The 20,171-nt window shown below is 34.8% G+C and overlaps 1 protein-coding gene across 1 annotated transcript; it reads left to right on the forward strand.

The window, feature by feature from the left end:
• The first annotated feature begins 51 nt into the window (after positions 1 to 51).
• On the forward strand, positions 52 to 17,743 carry MANEA (mannosidase endo-alpha). Its single transcript, XM_005418333.2, has 5 exons — positions 52 to 176; positions 5,011 to 5,603; positions 8,958 to 9,067; positions 11,235 to 11,311; positions 12,561 to 17,743. Exons 2-5 carry the CDS (start codon positions 5,054 to 5,056, stop codon positions 13,195 to 13,197), a joined length of 1,374 nt encoding a protein of 457 aa, XP_005418390.1. The 5' UTR covers positions 52 to 176; positions 5,011 to 5,053; the 3' UTR covers positions 13,198 to 17,743.
• Positions 17,744 to 20,171: the final 2,428 nt, after the last annotated feature.

A 20,171-nucleotide genomic window follows, 5' to 3' on the forward strand; every position in this document is an offset into this window, starting at 1 on the left:
CGTCTGGTGGCGGGGGCTGGCGCTTGGTTCCGCGGAGTGGGAGAGAAGTGTGAGCGCTCGGAACTCGGTGCCTTGCTCAGGGGATGGGAGCACCGCAGCGAGCTGGGTCTGCTGCCAGCCCTTGCCTTCAACTCTTGTCCGGCAGCCTGGCTGTGAAGTGCCCCGGGCAGCTCCCGGTGAGCACCGGCTAAAGGTCGCTTTCTTCTCGTGGCGTGCAGCCGCCCAGAGTTAGCTGTGTGTTCCCATGTCCTTTCCAAGCAGGAGAAGGCTGGCATGTTGAAGGCAAATGCTGTAAATGCTGGAGGCTCTCTTACCACTTTTACAGCAAAGAGTCCAGAAGGATTGTGTTTTGTTCCTGCTGCTGTCTTTCTTAAGTTCAAATCACAATTTCAATTTTCTGGTTGTCAGATTTAAAATACCTTTTTTTAAATTGGGTAGACCAAAAAGAAATCTTATATTATTGGAAGTGTTTAAAAAGATACCTTTTTATCATGTAACACAGCTGTGAAGTGTGTACATGTTATACCTCATGTTTTCTTACATCTTTAATGATTTTCAAACTATTTTTTAGAAAAGGGTTTAGAAAAAGACTTTTCATATACAGAGAGCTTTTGAGAAGTTCCCTGGTTCTTTCTAATACTAGAAATACTAGAAGAGTTTCCCACATGTATGGTCAGCTTCTGTTGCTTTTTACTCTTCGTGGTCTCCAGATCAGAATATGCTGTGTAAATATGGTGCTTTTAACACTTTTACCAGTCCTCACCTGGTCAATCTCTTGGAAACTGAATTAGTGTTTTTAGGTGCACATCTGCACTGTAGCTCCAGAATCAGGGCTTTAAGGTCTAGATCTAGAGCTGATCTGTCACTTCAGAGTTTTCTGTTTCTTTGAGCTGGAAAAAATTAGTAGAAACTAAGTTTGGATAACTGAGAAGCGTTTTCTCCACTTTAGATAGCTGAGAAGCTTTGATCCCGTCCATGAGCTACCAGCCTCAGTGGCTTCTGGATGACCTGATCAATAAAATCAGATTTTCAGAGCTCTCCCCTATATTGCATTTCCATTTGTTGTGGTTAAGGAACATCAGAGCAAATAAATTATAGTATTTGCTGATTCTTGCTAAACTAGATAAATCTTTTTTATCTTAAACTAATTCTTTGCATAGTGTATTTCTCTTTTGGAATTTGTAAAACTGAAAAAAGCAACCCACTGGGCAGGGCACTGAAACTTGAGTTGCCTAACCAAAATTATCTTGAGTAATTAAGCACTGTCATCACTTCCAACCACTTTTTTAAAATTGCTTTTTCTTCTCTGACTAAAGAAACATTCTTTTTTGGGGAAACATGCCAGGGGGAGAAAAGCTCATCATCTGTACATCTGTGTGCTTTTTTCTTCATATAGTGGAAAGGTCAAACAGAAGGTTTCCCTGCACAGTAACTTAAGGGTATAAAAAGCAGTAGTGGGGGAGAAAAAAAAAATCGCTGTTACGTAAGAGCTTGAGACATTCAGTTGATTGTGTGGAACAGTTAGGAAAATACTTCAGATTTTTTCATAGACCCTTCTTTTTCTTTCTTCATGAAGGAATTGTTTTAAGAAGAGCATCTGGAAATTTTGCCTACTGTGATGAATTTCATGCTATTTATTACCAAGAAACCCAAATTAATTTGGAACAGAGATGATCATAATGGGATAGACTTACATGTATTTTGTGCTTTTAATTCTGTATAGTTGCTTACAAACTAAAAAGTAAAACATTGTGTCAGATGTTTTGGGTTTTTTTCAAGAAGAGAACTAGGTGTTGAGGAAATACAGGTTTTAACTTTTCCCAGTAAAGCTTCATATTCTTCTCATGTTATGAAGGAAACTACTATCTGTATTCATTAAAGGAGAAACTCTGACCTGTTACCGATAGGTTTTTTCTTCTTTTAAAATTCATTGAGTAGGCAAGAGAAAGAGCCCAAACTGCTTGCATTTTTGTCTGGTGCACCTATATGTGTCAACAAACATGAAGTTTGAATCCAAAAGCTTCTGAGTCAGGGTAGCTGCATGTAAGATCTTAACCTTCATAAAGCTGAAGTTATTCAGCCTTTTTGCTACTGAGAAAGTCAATTGCTGTTAGATCCAAGTGCGCCCAAAAGTCCAAGGCAAGATATTTGCTAAGTCTATAGGAGTGAGCTGTGCCTCAGTAAATTGCAGTCAGACTCTAAAATTTGAATGTCCATGACAAATGCAAAATCACAGCTATGCTTTGTCTAATGACTGTTGAGTCAGAAATGCATTTTTAACGTTTTTCTGCTTCCAAGGATAGGCATAACTTCATGTAGCTGTTTCACAGGCATGTTTGCTCAGTCTCTTTCGCCAGTATTGCCATTCTGCTGTGGCACTAGCGCTGATGAGGGTAGTTTATCTGTCACTGTCTCTGAAAAGTAGATCTGAACAAGATTAAATGACATGTGAAGCACTGCCAACCTGTACCCCTTCGATGCAGCTTGTACAGTATAGGTGTCTATGCCAGGTCTGAATTATGTTATCATCATTGAGACCAATGTGTCCCCAAAACACAAGCCTTTACCATAGATATCGCTTACTTGTTCTAGAAATTTTTCACTTTGATACTGAGTCTCTGTGTAAGCATAGCAGAAGTTCATAATATGATATGGTAGACCAAGGTCTGTCTCAACGCTAATCAAATGCTAGTGGGCACTCTGCTGATTTTTTAGTATACTTCAATGGTGAATATTGCGTGTAAAAAAATACTTGTTAAAATAATAATGTGGAGCACCAAGATCAATTCCTGACACTTCAGACGAATTACTTAATGGTAGTGAAGTCATGATCTGAACAGGAGGCATTGAGTAGCTGATATGTCAACCAAGAATAAAAAGGAACAGCTTCTCTGAAATGGAATAGGAAAACGCAAGTGACAAATTGCAAACCTTTTGACATTGCAGTCATGAATTCTTTTTCACAGAAGAGATAAAGTAATAATTGGAGATACAGTTTTTCTCTGACAGTCCTGTGTGTTGTTTAATGAAGATCAGTGGCATTTAATTTAAATTAAATGGCATATATTAATACATTAGTCAGATGAATAATATTGTTTCCTTTAAAAAAAATCCTAACCCTTCAGAAAACTTAAGTTTATCTAATCTGAAAATTGAGTTAAATTACCAGGTAGAGGTAGCATAATATACTAGGAAAAAGACTGAAAAGGTAATGAAAAATATCAGGAGCAGTTTGAGTGTATTTAAAATTAATTTCTTATTGAAGTAAGATGCTCTGTACTTCAAACAATCTCTGACAGAATTCTAAAGTCATGGGAATGGATTTGTTAGCCATAGAAAAAGAACCCTGTAATTTGACGTAAAGCGGTGTGAAATCCTGTAAGCATTTATACTGGAAAATCATTTTCCCTGGCAGTAGCCAAATGTATGGTTTCAGAATCCAGTTGGGCAAAATGAACAACATCATTTTCATAGTATTGCCTTGTTCCATCTGTTCTTTCTTGGCTTTAGTGCTGAGATTCTCATTCAACTGATTCAACTGACTTCACTCTCTAACAAGGTAAAAGTGCATTGGGATTTTGTTGTTTGTTTTTGAAATGTTAACTGGGTTTTGCTCTTAAAGGAAATGAATGACCTTACTGTGAAAACCAAATGAATCCCTGAAGTTATAACAGACAGTAGGATGAATGGATTAATATTGGAAATGGAAGTGTTATAGTGCTAATCCAATTCAGGCTGTATTGTTAAAAAAATATTCTAAAATTGCTTATCTAAAATTATCATAGCAGTATTAAGCAGCATATTGTGAGAACTGAGCTCTGTGTTAATGCACTATAACACTGGCAGGAAACTAAGGTCAAATAATTTACAAGTATTTTAAAACTACCTGTGTATATCTCAGTAAATTAAAATAAGATTTTAAAATTCGGAGGTCAGTGATAGAAATACATATCACAACTATACTGTGTATAATGACCCTTAGATCATAAATTTATTCTTAGATTTTCCAGTTTAGTGCTGCCAGTTTTATGCATAATCTTTTTCCCTATAATTCTGTGGTAACCTAAATTTTGTTAATCCTTTTCTCTGGTTCTCTTGTGATAATGTTGTACAGGAATTTAAGTTATAAATAAAATAATCAGGCCTTCCATTATATTGATTTTCTTCCCCCTGGTTTCATGGTTCAAATCTTGCTGTGTACCACTGGTCTTGTTTTGAATTTAGCTCTGGAGCATTACATGAAGTGTCAGGCAGCTGTGACATTGTACTAACTGGCTGCCAGCAGCTCACTTGCAGGCTTTCTGCTTGAGCCACATCCTTAATGCTATGCTGTTGTCTGCTTACATGATTCAGAAAAGAATTTAAAATTCTAGATCTGTAAAGTTGTAAAGCATCATGGTTTCAAATTTAGTTTTTGTTGTTTAGTGGTTTTAGGGGTTTGTTTGTTATTTAGTTTTGAGTATTTTGTTAATATATTGGTTAGCAGAACACAAAGTGCTTGGTTTCAAGCCAGTAAATAGGTTAGTAAATGAAACCTGTATTCTGAGTATAAGCTGTAGTTCTGTCATACCCTATTTTGTTTTTTACTCTTGTTCTGTTATTTTATTCTCCTTTCACAGGTTCTGCTTTTTTCTTCTATTGTCTTTATTAATTCTACCTGAATAGCACTTGCAAAACATAATAGTTCAAAACATAATAATGTAACCAGAATTTCCATTTCATGGGATTTATCTGGGTGAGGATAAAGCTTAAGTTCAAATGTAAAATACTTTAAAAAATATATGAGTCCTTGGTGTTAGAACCTCAGAATGTGACACATGTTCTCAAAGAAAGAAATGGGATTTTGTTTGTGTGCCCCACCCTCCACAAAGCCTGTTAGTTCTATGGTCAGTGTATGCATCACATTTGTCTCTTGTTATTTTTATTATATAGAGATTTTATGAAGCATTTCATACTGCTGAATAGTAGGTAATAAGAAATCTGACTTGAAAATATTTGTCTTTTGATCAGTTCCGGCCAAAATCCTTCTGTTGGGATTCTGAACTATGACATCATGGCAAGATTTCGCAGAAGAACATGCATCATTTTGTTGCTTTTTATTTTGTTTATTTGCTCCATAATGATGGCTTTGAAGACTCTGAGACCTGACAGAGCTGGCTTTGGGGATCCATTTGGACTTGGTTTGTTGCCAGAGCTTCAACAACGGACAGTGCTCTTAGACAGTAAACAGAACTTGCTAAATAGGGCTCAAGGAGATACTGTAACACGTGTCAGTAATTTGCATAGTATTGCTGTTAATACTATGAAAGCATCTATGTCTCCAGTAAAAAAGCTGGAAGAGGAGCTTTCTTCTCCTAATTATAACTTTCACATATTCTACTATACTTGGTATGGGAATCCACAGTTTGATGGTAAATATATTCACTGGAATCATCCACTATTGCCACATTGGGATCCCAAAATTGCAAACAATTATCCGAAGGGAAGGCATAATCCTCCTGAGGACATTGGGGCCAACTTTTATCCAGAACTTGGATCTTACAGTTCCAAAGACCCTACTGTCATAGAAGCCCACATGAAGCAAATGCGTACAGCTTCAACTGGTAATGAATGTTAACGTTTCAGCATGTTGTTCATTTATCCAGCCTTACATCTGTGCATAAGGGCAACTGAGCTATCCTGCTTTTCTGTGTAATTCAGGAAAGGTCTGAAACTAGTAAATGTCTTTATATCTCTGAGTTTTAACCCCAGCTGAAACCCACATCTTCAGGGCTGTGTCTGATGACACAGAAACGTAAGAATGGTGTTTGTAATACTTTAGGTACATGTTTTTCATGACTTACTGCTAAACACTGATATCATAAATGAAAAAACAGAAACCTGGACTGGAATACATTGTCTGTATATTTTATTTTTGGAGATGAATACTTCAGTTTAAAGAACAGGTTTCAGTAAATCACACAAATACGGTTAAGGAGCAGCATGTTCAAATATGAGTAGGTTTTTTTTCTCTGAATGCTGTGTGTGAAATAACAATTATGTATTAATTCATTACTGTCCAAAAGTATCTTCTTTCAGTATAAATTGGTGTTCCCTTTTTCTAAATAAGGTGAACTGTATACATAAGAATCAAATTTTTTTTTATGTCGTTCCTTGTTGTTGGGCTTTATGGTCCTTTTTATGTTAATCTTCTTTGCAATAAGCAGTCATATAGGCTAATACTAAACTCTGAGTAGCTTCTGTAAATATAGTTGGAACAACATGACCAAAGCTCGTAGCATTATTGATTGATACTGCTAATGACCTTGTATTGAATCTCCTTCATTCACCTAATCATTAAGGTTAACGTAATTGTTATATTTTCATTAGTGATGTTTACTTGTGTAGTGTTTACTTCTTGGTTGTTGTCATCTTGTGGATTTTAACCTAACCTTTATTTTATCCAAGGGTTAATACAAACAGGAAATTTCTCACCCTCTTCAGTGATATAACTCCATCAACAGGAGTAACAAGACTGTTATAGAAAAATCTCAGATACAAGCTGCCTCAGATACAAGCACTGTTTTGGTCTTATCTAGGACAAAATAATTTATGATAGTGTGATGAAGGCAAGGGGGGCACTTGCACTTTAGAAGAATATGTGATCTTTCTCATCCTCTCAATACAGATGTCTAAAAAAGTTGAACTGCTGGTGGAATGGGTACCAAGTATTAGGAAAATGCTTTGCATAATCAGTTTTTTTAATATCTTCAGTTAGTTTTCCATTTAAAACTCAGCAACGTGAATGAGTAGTTCAGACTTCCTGTGACACTCTTTATAACATAACTGATATTTATAGAGTCACTATTTTCCTGCTGTTATTCTGACTTAAGGATTTAAGTACAATTGAATTTGGCCTCTTCCATCTAGATTTGACTAACATAAATCATCAAATTTTTTTTTAAGAATTATACTTTCTTTGTTTTTCGCGTACAGTGAGGCTGACTGTTTACAGTTTCTCTTTTTTCTCTCTTACCCAATGTCTCATCCATGACTGTATTTTACAGTCACATAAGCATTTTTTCTAGCCATTTTTGAGACTTTATCAAGAATCTTATGAAAAAAGAGAAAGGTAAGTGGTTCTTTCAGCAAATATTTTCTAATGATTCTAGGCATATAAGAGATTGGGGCTACAGAAGTCTCATGCAGTGCTTCCCTGTATTCTTCTTATATTTTACAATTCTTATGTAATAATTTCCTACTATTTTACAGATAATTACAGTAAATTTTATTAATGAGATTGCTTAGGGAAATTTTTTTTTGCACCAGCCTTTTTTTTGTGATAGTCCACTTTTGTTTTTAGTGACTATTCTGTTTTGAACATTTATGACATTGTTTTTAGTGTCAAGTCCATACTTTTCTTTTTTGACTCTTTAAGTGGTACGTAACTTTATTTTTTAACCACAGGAAAGAAAATGTGTAGTAGTCTTTCTCAGGAACAGGCCAGTGCAAATGGGAATTTAGGTTCCTTGATTAGCAATTCTGTCTCCTGAACTTTTACGTATTTCCTAAAGCTGTAAAAGAGGGTCTTGTCAGAGGTATTCAGGATATCCAGATTTGTTGCTGTTCTGCTTGTCCTTTACACCTTACTCACTTGCATTTAGTCCTTTTGTGTGAAATAAAAGATAATATGATAAAATGCAGTAAAATATTGCATTTTGCTTTCCTTGAGCAGACTGTCTCTTGTGATTACCTGTTATGTGTGATTTTCTTTTTGATAAAATGCAGAGATAATGTGCCTAAGGGTAGTTTAACTCCCTTCTGTGTGTGGTGAGCACAAATTTCTGGTTTGGATATTGTGTGATTATGTATTCACTGTAATTTATGGTTTCTTTTTCATAATTTTGGAATTGTTTGTTGGAAATTGGTGGTCAGAAATGTTATAATGTTAGTAAAATAGGTGGAATTTACAATATATATTTCCCCAGCTCAGTGGATTTATTAATTTACTTAAATTATTACCTAGTTAAAAAGAACCACATTGACTTATTCTGTATGTTCTAAATAGTATTGCTAGGAAAATATTCCTACATCAGTATTTCATCTATTTCTTTCAGACTTAGCTTCTTTTTGATATGTTTCCAGCTGTGCAACCAAAAGATCCAATCTGTTTATTTGACATCATTTTATTTCAGAAGGAAAGAGTTTTGCTTTTCTGAATAATGTGTTCTTTTGCTTTCTTGGAGAGCATCAGAAAAATTTACAGTATGAAGACATGTTATTTGTTGTCTTTTTTCTCCACAGCACTGGTAACATCCTTAAATTATTGAGAGTTACTCAAGCATTTTTGAAGATAATAAATTTAAAAACTAATTTCACATGCTTGGAAGGATGGATACACCATAGTAACTGTAGCAGCAAGAAAGAAGGTTGTGGGATTGAAGTCACTGCTTCTAGTAATAAATGGTTGTTTTGTATTTGAGCCAGAGGTACAATGAAGAAATAAGATAGGGAATAAAGTTCCATAAGATAAGAATCTCCTTCACCACATGCACAGTGTCGTCTCCTGACTGTTCTATAACCCATGTATCCCCCATGTATCCTGATAGTCTCTGCCTGTATCATGGTGTAGCTATCATGCCTTAGAGGGGAGCACACTTTTCCTCTTGTCCAACCCGAAGGTTGGAATGCTGTGCTGAAAAGCAGGAGGAAACAGCTCTTAAGTGTTAGGCTAAGGACACTGAGTACAGATTTGTTCCCTTGACGAGTGATCTAACCCGTTTGTTTTGCAGTCCTATAAAGAGAGGACTGCAAATATTCTGAGAATACTGAGATTTTGTAACTGATTAAAAAGTAATTTGAGATTCTGATTTATTTTATGTAGATTTCACATCAATAATTGTAACTCATGACAATGTTACAGTATACCTGTAATATGTTAAACAATATGATTTAAAACTCAAATTTTGTATTTTCAGGTGTAATAGTGCTTTCATGGTACCCACCAGGTATGGCTGATGAAAATGGAGAGCCAACTGATGATTTGGTACCAGTTGTTTTGGACTATGCACACAAATATAACCTAAAGGTAAAGTATTTCTAGATACACTTAATAGGACAATAGGGAAAGTAAACTTTGCTATTATACTGCACTTCTTTTTGGTTGGAAGTCTTTGAATTGCAATGAACTTTGGTGGGACCTGAGTAATATTCCCTTATAAGCAGAATAAATATTGTAATTTGCTTTAGCTTGCGGAATCTAAGGCATAGTGCTGTGGATTCTTACTCTTTTCTAATTTCTTTTCAGAAAACAGTTTTTAAAGTAACACATTGTGTTGTCTTCCAGTGAGTCTTGGAAGTTGAGGGAAGTATTACATATTCCAAAATACTGTGAAATACAGTGAGCTTTAAACTAAGAACCTTTGAGAAAGGAGAAAGATTTATCTTCATTTTGCATTATTTCATAACTTTCTGGCACCTGAACATAGAGGTCAGGAGTGAGCGTCTATGAGGAATAAAGACAGACTTGGAATATCTAGTTTGAATAAATGTCTTTATTCCAGAAGGTACCAGAAACACTTGCCTTGAACTGTAAGGTCAGAGAGATGCTGTTCAGACTTTGTGGTTTGGTTTCGTTTATTTTTAGAATAAAACTTGTATTTCCCTTTTGTGATAATGAAAATATGTATTTCATTTTAGTCTCTCCCAAGTAATAAATTTGAGCTTTTAAGTAGCTGCATATATTTCATCTCTGGAGTGTGCTGTCTGTACTGTGTACTGAAAACACAGCCTGTTCATCTGTTCTGGTTTTAGTTGGTAACACAAGTTGCAGATTCTCAGTGAAATTTCCTGTCGCTGGGGGTAACTGTAGATTCCTTAGCAAGCAGGAGGAAAATAGGATGATTAAAATACATACAGAAGTCATTTTAAAACTGTTAAAAATACTGTGTGGTTTGCATTATATGGTACGGGTTACACTCTGTCTAATAATAAATATTTTAAAAGACTGAAAAAGGTATTATCCTTTCCCAAAATGTTCTGACCATCTAATAGAGTTTGCTCTTACCTAAAAAACTTGTTAGCATTCAAGTCTCAAAGGAGTCAAGGCCAAACAAAACAAGCTACCAAGGAAAGTACAGTAGTGTGTAATAGTGTGATAATGATTGCAGTATGAATGAAGCTGCTGTTACCACTTGGAAGGATTACTGAAATGCGGATATTCGTATGGATATTGCAGGAAGTGCTACCTTCACTGTAATGTTTTTAAGCATTCTTGCACTAGCAAGTTATTATGGTAAGTGTTAGGAGTCTCAGTAGACCAAAGCCAATATACAAAATACGTTTCTGTTAAATAGAAGTCTGGGACAAGATATGCCCTTTCGATTTGCCTGGTTTTCATAGTTGGAAATGAAAGATGAAATTATAGTGCTTTTCAGCCTCTACTGTCACTCAGTGATTTAGTCTGACGCTATTTTTCTATAGTTTCTACTTAATAGAGAGGGAGATTGGCTTTGCAATAGAAATTTTTTACTGTTGCAGAGTTGTCAAAGACTTTATTAAATACATTCTACTCTAAAATTGCTTCTGAAAAAGTTGTTGCTTTGATTAATGTAATGTATTCTTCCATGATTGTCTATTTGAAAACAAATTCATTTTTACATTGGAATTCACACATACTGGTTAATGAATTCCATAAGCTCCAAGATTGACATTCAGAGCAATAGCAGTACATTATATTAGATTTAGTTCCAAGAGCTTGTTGCTGTTGATAAATCTATAAAATTTTAAATTAAAGTTTTCATTTTGCATATCTTAAAATGTATTTTGACTGAAAACTATCTTTGGAGCATTATCTTTAGCATTTGTTAGAAATTAAATATTAAAATGTTTAATTGGTTTATCAGTTCTTTGACATTCAAATAGATAATATTTTAAGTTTTAGGTTTTGTAGCTTTTTAATTTTTCTGAGGCATGATTACCACTTGCTGTAGTCTAGGGTAAACAAAAGCAATGTTCTGTTTTAATGTAAAAAAACCAAGTATTTCATACCAAACTTCCTGGAATCGGAAGCTTCTAATGTCAGTAGTGCAGTAGTTGTATTAGGGTTGGATTATTCTCAGTATAGAGATGACTGATGAAATGTTTGGTCTGTAAGGAATTATATTTTTGACTGGTACTTGCTTCATCTAATACCCAGTGCCCACGTATTCAGCAGTACTTTGTGTTTGTGTTGCTGTTATGTTTTCATCTTTCAGGTCACTTTTCATATTGAACCTTACAAAGACAGAGATGATCGCAGCATGTACCACAATGTCAAGTACATCATTGACAAGTGAGTTTTTTCAGAATGGTGTCCTTGGTTTCTTACCTGCTGGCTTAGGGGACTTCGGTATATGAACTAAGGCTTGTAAAAATACATGAGAATGTCTGCTGAGACTGAAAAGAACTTTGTTTATATTTCAGTGCTGCAAAAATCCGGGTTTTTTTTTTAATACTGAAGTGCAAATTTTACATAGGTTCTCAAGTTTAAATTGCTTTCAACATTGTTTAATATCATTTAGCATACTTTAGATACTTCAGATTAGCAACATGATCTTTAAATTAAATAAAATGTACATTTTGATAATGACAAACTAGCAGATAGAGTTTGATTGTGTTGACCTCTAATGATTTAAATTCATCTTGACAAATTCTGTACAGCTACTTGTTGTTTTGCTTATCAGTGCTGCTTAGGCTGTCTTTATTTCATGCAGAATTAGAGAATTGCCCTTCAGGGGAAACTGATAACTGTAGCGCAGTTTGACACTACGTTACTGTCACGGTTTAACCCCAGCCAGCAACTAGGTACCACCTGCTGCCCCTTACTTCCCCTCTCATCCCCCAGCAGTGGGGAAGTGAATCACAAGGAAAAGATAAAACTTTGTGGGTTGAAATAAGAGCAATTTTATGATTGAAACAAATTAGTGTGCCAGTAGTATTATTAAGAATGATAATGGAAAGAAGAAAAAGAGAGAGTAACAGAACCCAAGATGAATTGCTCACCACCTACAGAGCGGTACCTGGCCCAGCCCTGGGCAACATTCAGTCCCCTTCCAGGTAGCTCCCTCAGTTTATATATGGGCATGACATTCTGAAGTGTGGCCAGCTCAGGTCAGCTGTCTTGGCCTTCCTTCCTCCGAACTTTTTGTGCAGCTCCTTACTGGCAGAGCAGGAGACACTGAGAAGTCCTTGACTTAGGGTAAGCACTGCTTAGCAGCAGAAAAAACATCAGTTTGTTATCAATTTCATTCTCATGCTAAATAAAAAAAACCACACAGCACTGGACCAGCTCCTAGGAGCATTAATTCTGTCCCTGCCAAACCCAGGACAGTTAGTAATTCGTAGTAGTTTAAAGGTTTTTTGAAGAGTCATTGTTTGATTCTTAGCAAACACTGGACTGAAGATGGATACGATGTGCTGTGTTTCAGAGTCCGTGTCCTGTCTTTTTAAATTAATTTTTTGGAAAAGTCTTCAGCTCAGATTGTACAACAGTATTTTCCAAATGGCAAGTCTTGTCTTAACAATACTTGTTTGCTTTATAGATACGGAAGCCATCCAGCCTTTTACAGACATAAAACCAGCACAGGCAGACTTCTTCCCATGTTTTATGTTTATGACTCTTATGTAACAATCCCTGAAATATGGGCAAATCTCTTAACTGTGTCTGGATCCCAGAGTATTCGAAATACTCCCTATGATGCATTATTCATTGCACTTCTTGTAGAAGAAAGACATAAGCATGACATTCACAGAAGTGGTTTTGATGGAATGTACACGTACTTTGCCACCAATGGCTTCTCCTACGGCTCATCTCATCATAATTGGGCAAGTTTAAAAGCCTTTTGTGATAGTAACAACTTAATGTTTATTCCAAGTGTGGGGCCAGGCTATATTGATACCAGCATCCGACCTTGGAACAACCACAACACCCGGAACCGTGTCAATGGGAAGTACTATGAGACTGCCTTCAGCGCAGCCCTTCTGGTGCGGCCAGAAATTATTTCCATTACATCTTTTAATGAATGGCACGAGGGAACTCAGATTGAAAAAGCTGTCCCTAAACGGACTGGACAGATGGTTTACCTTGATTATAAACCCCATAAACCAAATGTTTACCTTGAGCTTACTCAGAAGTGGTCTGAGAAGTACAGAAAAGAACAAGAACAGTGGCTTATGTGAGTTGTCCCAGCTGCAGTTGTTTTCTAATGCATTGACTGTATTGGGAAAGAAATTGACAGCTGAAGAATCTGTTAGTAAATGTCTTTATTGTATCTTTTGAATGTATATGCACTACTACTGAATTTTAATTTTGAAAAGTAAAAAGATTATGAGAATATTGATTATAAGAATATTGGCAGTTCTGTTTTACTGGATATTTTAGTTCAAAAATATTCAGGGAAAACTGTTTGTTGTTCATTTGTGGTTTTTTTTAACTTTGTAACTTGCATGCTGAGTTTTCAGAACATCCGCATGGGATAACGCTACATGACCAAAGTATAACAGAAAACTGGCACAGTTTCTTCCTTCCTTTATTCCTGTAGTTGTGTTTCTAATCAAACTGATGCTGTAATCTAAATCCTTATAGCTTCTTGCAGGATGCATGTCTGTAGTGTGTGGAATAATCTACATTTACACTTTTTGATGCTTTGCATATGGAGTTCTTGACATACGACTAGCTTGTGGTAAGAGCACTGAAGAGTTATGTGTGATGCAACACCACTGGGTTTTGTTTGGAAAAAAAAGGTATTTCAAAGAAAGTTCCAAAGATCTGTGAAAGATTTCTAGTTTACTTACATCTTTTCTGTTTGGTACATGGTGTAGACTTTTGCAGATTAATGGATACTGACCGAGAACTTTTTTCTTTTTCTCTTACTTTGAATTAAAAAAAAGCTGCAATTAGAGTGGAAAATATTTTTGAGGGGGAAAAAACCCCTAAAGATACAAAAAATTCATTGAAATTTCCATTGTTGCTTATTTTCTGCTAATTGACTGCATACACAGACCCAATGTGCTTTTTTAAATGTCTAATTTCTATACCCAGTATCTTACTCATCCTACAATAACTTAATTGTTGGAAATACTTTTTTTGTTTCTGATTTAGGAGCAACCTAGTTTGGTAGCAATGAGAGCAACTACCTATTCATTTAATTTATTTGAAATCTGAGATTTCTCTTTTTCATCTAGTCAGTTTAGTTGTTCCAGGATTCACAATTGTAAATACTAGAATCTTGCTGTTATTCACATAAGCACTCTACCGATGCTACCTGTAAGACTGTGGTGTGGCTGGAAATGAGTTTTCCATTCCTAGGAATCTCATCTTTAAATGTGATTACTAATTGGCATTTTTTATGAGGTTTGAAAGGTTCAATCACACAGACATACCTCCTCAGCAATACATTTTTTTGTGATTTTCATAGAATTTCATAACAAAGCTGTAAACTTCGGAATAGTAGGAATTGCAGCATTTTGTTCATTTGCAGCAAATGTTTAATCCTAGCAAAGTGGATTCTTTCTTAGTTATTTTATTTTTTTAATTGGCGTATGAGATTCTGATCCTGTGTTTTAGTTCATATGCTCAGACTGTTGTGACCACTAGTAACAGCTAGAATTCCATTGATGTCAACAGAACTCATGAAAATTACACTCTTTACTCAGACCTCACTGTAATCTGTCTGTTAAATGGTGAGGTGAATGTGAGGACTTCTGTTAAAACAGAAACCAAACTACTATATTTTTTCCAGAAAACTTTTTCATTCCAAATAAATGTAAACCTGTTACCACTATAAATTTCTAAAGTCTTCTGGTATGAAAAAGGTTTGTTTATATATCTCTTATTTTTTTTGTCATTTCTTTGTGCTTGCTCAAGTGATGAGGTGTCATCTAATGCCCTCAGCTGCTTGAAAAAATGCAGAAATTGGATGGCAGATATATAACCTGGCATGTTGAAATGTGCCTCTAGAGTTGCTGGAGTCTTATTAATCTCTCTTCAAATTTTTTTTTTTCATTTTCGTATTGCATTTCTGCGCAGTCTGAAATGCCTCTGAAAGAAGTGTTTACTAATGCTTGTTTTGCTGTACTCAGGTGGGTAAATGGACATAGGTATGACCACAGTCAAAAAATAGTGTCTGAGACGTAAAAAGCACTTGTTAGATTTTTACCACTTCCAAGTTAACTACTTCCTTTTTTATTTTACTTATTTTTGATATTACTTATTTTACTATAAATTCCTTAAATAGCTATATGTAGCTAATTTTTATAATTTGTGGTATGTTTATGCTTTTGCAGCCCAGAGTCCTTATATTTATTTTAAATGTGAGGGAACAATTAAATGTTTGCATATGTTATTAAAAAATCTTCTGAAATCAAACCTATTGAAAGGACAAGTGTCTTTGTTTTCCCTTAGCTTAAACTTTTGTCATACACTGGTCTTTTCTCACTGTAGTTTTCTGAGCACTTTACTGGTCTTGACATCTTTGCACTCACCTTTTAGCCCTTACTTTCTCTTAGTGGCAGTTTATTTTCTCTGTGACTGTGAAAGTCACTCCTTTGTTGCTGTGTATAGAAATATTTGAAATCTGTTGTATGGTATTGTACCACTGAGGTGATCTATCTTGTTTAAAATGCAGTTTATGAAAACAGTATAATGGATCTCCATTACTCAGAAAGACTTCTGGAATTGTTGTAAAGGTATCATTTAACCATTGCCATGAAGTGGTTTGGGCCATGGCACACTGACGTCTAATGGGACCTTCAGAAGAATTTGCAGAACTTCTCTAGAAAAGATTGAAAATTAAGTGCCTAGAAATTCATCACCCCTGAACACTTACTGTATATTTATGTGCTTGATGTGATTTAAAACATAAATATGCAACCTCACATAATATTTCAGAGTTGAGAATTTAATTTGATGATCCTAAGAAAATCTGATGGAAAGCAGCTACTAGAGCTACCCCACCTGCCTGACTAATACTTTCCCTGTACTTAAAGCAAATCTATGTGCTGCTTCTTGTCATAGGGAGTGGAGAGTTTTGCTTATGGACTGTTGCTGCAGTCATGATACTTGAAATTTAAGTAAAAATAGATCCGTGGGAAAGGATTTGTACAAATGCAAAGGAATAAGATGGTTACAAGGGCACAGTTAAAAGGGACAAGGGAGGAGAAAAGTGAATATATTTAAGAAGGTGGTTACTCCAAGCTTTAAGATTACAGTAAGGAAAAAAGGGGACTCCAGTGTGCAACCAAAATTGAAAGGCAGGAAAGAACATTTCTAATGATTTAGAGATTTGAAATAGATTTTAGGAATATCTAGATCCCATTTAACTTTGGCGTCCCACGAATTTTACTTCTTGGCCAACTGGAAAAAATACTAAAATGACTGGTTTTAATATTTTTACACTGGTTAAATGCATTTGATTCTTTATTTCATAGTACTTAAAGTGATATGGGAAGTTTTAAAAGAGATTGTGCCGTGTTATGCCTCTGCACATACAGAAATACCTGAAGTAATCAGTCACATACTACTGACTGAGTATCGCCAGGGGGTAAATGGTTTCTAGTCAAGGAGCGAGTCCTTGTGGTAAAAAGAGAACATATTTTCAAAAGAAAATCTATAGGTTAATTTCTGCTTCTGTGAATTATGATCAAGTAAATTGTTTTAGTTCTGTGAGCTGTCTCAGAACTGAAGCTTAGTGCATCAACTCTGAAATAATGTGTATTAAATCTTGTATAGTAGTGCATGTCTGTCAGAGCTATAATCTTATACTGAACTTTGTGGGCAAACGTGCTGATGCTGTTATGGTTTTAGTGGCAAGCTGTAGATTATTGTGGATATAGTTTTGCACTGATGTTCATCGTCTTTGTCTAGTGCATTTCTTTTGAGGTGCCAATGATTTATCTCTTTAAGAAGTTGTTGAAGCAGAAGTTCTTCAGTGAAAACATTTTTGTTATGAAATTGGTGTGTATATTCTCTGCATAGTTTGAATTAAGACATTTCACACATGGTTCTTAGATTCAGTTGAAAATATCTCTCAGGAGTGTTTTCAGCTCTCTGGGCACATGGGTAAGGACTTACTGTGATTTAGGGCTCTTTTTTTTTTCTGAATCTCATGAACACAAAAAGAAGAAATAAAGAATTTATAAACAAATTATTTGCCACTGAATATAAGATGAAAATCTCTCTCCCAGTCCTTCAAGTACTTGTCTTCATCTTTCTGTGTCATTAAGATTGTGTCAATGTTTTGTTTCTTTTTATCTTTTACTTTTGACCAGCATGCTGAATGTTCTATAAATTTCTAAAGTGACTGTATTTTTAAGATTTCATAGTTGGAATATTCTGTAAAGAGAATCTACAAGAATAGTAGCATGGCAGAAAAGCCTGATATGAATTTCATATTGTATAGGTGAACTTGTTGTGAATGGATAGCGTGTGTTTATATTAATTGAACATAAATAAAAAATACCTTTCTTTTAATACCCTACATGGCTGTGACAGATATGAATTTGCTTACATAAAAATAAAAAATGTTTATGTGTCTGTTTCAGTATGTGCATATACCTGAAGTCATGATTTTTAAAATATAATGTCACTGTAATAAAATTACAGACTGGATTCTGCTACTTCTAAGTAAGCAATGGTTTTAATTCCCTGTGATATTTACAGAAGACCTTTTTGCTTATGAATGTTTTCATGAAAAATAAATATATGCCCAAAATTGTGATTTTTAAAGGAATGTGTGATAGTGGAGTCTTTTCATAATGCAAGTTTTGAAAGTTAATTTTTATTTTTCTATTGTTATGTATGTGTGCTAGCTCTCCATAGAACCAACACAGTGGTAGGTGCTTTCAGTGAGCACTATGTGTCTGACAACTGGATCCTGTCTTCAGAGTTGGTTTTGTAAATTGAAGTCATTGCTATAGAAACACAGCAGGATCTCTCAAGACTAATTTCTCAAACTGCAATGTGATTCAACAAACAAAGAACCAGCCATAATTTCAGTTGATTTTTAGAATAGTGAAAATTAGAATGTTGGTTTGTTGTGATTTTAATGGAAGTTTCTTGGAAAATTCTAATATACTATGGTAGAAAATACTTTTATCATACAGTTGAGATTGCTTGTTCATTAAGATCAGATAGCCAGTTAAAGTTTGAGAAGTATGATTTTAAATATGGTATCTGTTTTTCAATAATACAGTATTTTGTAATACCATTGCCACTATTCAAAATACTTTAATAACAGTGAATACTTCTTTTTAAAGGGTATTCTTCTTTAGTTCTAAAAGAAGAAGTTTAGTTCTCCTTTAGTTCTAAAGAAGAACTAAAGGGAGCTTTTAAAGAAGGCATTAACCTCAGGAAGCAATGTTAATCAATGAGAAATAGTACTAAGATTTTTCAAGGAAGAAAGAAGTAGCCAGCCATTGGCTTTGTGAAAAGCTCTGCAGTCCTTATTTTGTCTCATATATATGATTCTTGGTGAGTACTCAAATTTTATTCCAGGTCCGTGAAGAACCTACTTCAAAAAATAAAATACCTTCTGAAAACACAAATAGTAAATCGTATTAGTTGTACTCCTAGCATACCAAAGGTACATATGCTTTGCTGTTTAGGTCCAGCCTTTGGCTGACCAACATCCTGATCTACTAATTCACTTGGAATTTTTTGCATATGTTTGTATGTGTTTTTTTTTTTATTAAAACATTGGAGAACAAGTACAAATCAGAATTTTAAAACTCCACTGCAGTAACATGACATTGAAAAAGATAAGCTGTATAGAAGGGAGGAATGTAGTTAAGAGATGTCAAAATTATAAAATGTCTGGAGCCTTTATGCAGGCAGTATAACTATACTCAGATTACTATATCAATCAAAAGATTTTTAAGAGGCCTGGAAAAAGTTCATGTAGTTAAACAACAGAATAAAGAAAGGTGTTAGAAATAAAAGATACTTTAAAATGCAGATTCTGTCCAAAGGATCAAGCCAGAAAAGAGATAAGTTCTGGCATTCATTCTAAAGCTAAAAAAAAAAATCCTCTATCAAACTTGAGGGAACAACTTCCTAGACCTAAAAAAAAAAAGCCAAAAAACAAGCAACAACAAGAAAAAAAAAACCTAAATAATTAACCTTCCCCCATTCATCCACCAGAAGTAAATACAGAAAACCATGGTATGCAAGACATAATACAATATTAAGGAAAAAATATCCAAACAACAGTTTCTAAGAACTACATACTAGAGTCTTCTTTAATGCATGTTTCTAAAACATGTCACAAGCAGACAGAAAGCTGGTAGTGTGCTAGTAGTGCCAGTAGTTAGATAGCAGAGTAGCAAAATGCTCTTTCAAAGATCCTTTGGATCTTTGATAACACTGTGGTAGAGAAGTTAAAAGTGTTTTGTATCTATGTTTATGACAGAAGAGGTTAGAGGTTTTCATGCTGGATCCAATATCCATTGGTAATTAATCAAGAAATATCCTGCATTGAAATGTCATACAAGTAGTCTTGTGACAGGATCAATAAAATAAACAGCAATAAATCACCCTGTCTCAATAGTACTTGTTCAGGGTTTTCTAGGAACTCAAGTATGAAATTCTTAAAAATGTGTATACTTTGTTGTTTTAAGTTAATGGTAGGCACATGAAGGAAAGGGGGCAAAGGTGTTACCAATTTTAAAAAGACTTCTAGGAGGGATGCTTGGAACTCTAAACAAGTCTGAAACCCACCCTTGATTTTAAAAAAATAGTAAAAATATACATATATGTATTGAGCGATATCAATGTAGTTTTCCAAAGCAGTCATGCACCAAAAATCCATTGCATTTTTGAAATTGCAATTAGAAATGTTGTCAAAGACAATAAAGCTTCCAGCAAAATCCTTGGCCTTCAAAAGATACTACATTTTTATGTAAGTAGAGGGAAGAATTTTTCAATACATTACTTGCCATTAAAAGTTAAGAAACAGATAATAGAAATATTAAATTTTCATAGCAGCAGGCAGGTGCTTGTTAGGTCCCAAAGACATCTGTTGTGACATTTGTGCTGTTCAGAAAGTCATTTAAAAATATATGCACTAGTGCTAAACAATTTCTAACAATAATCAAAATTAAAAACCTAATTATGTAATAGTAATAAATTGGGTATTAAAAGAGCTGGAAAAACAGTA

Source organism: Geospiza fortis, unplaced genomic scaffold (assembly GCF_000277835.1).
Source record: "Geospiza fortis unplaced genomic scaffold, GeoFor_1.0 scaffold53, whole genome shotgun sequence".
NCBI classification, from domain to species: Eukaryota; Metazoa; Chordata; class Aves; order Passeriformes; family Thraupidae; genus Geospiza; species Geospiza fortis.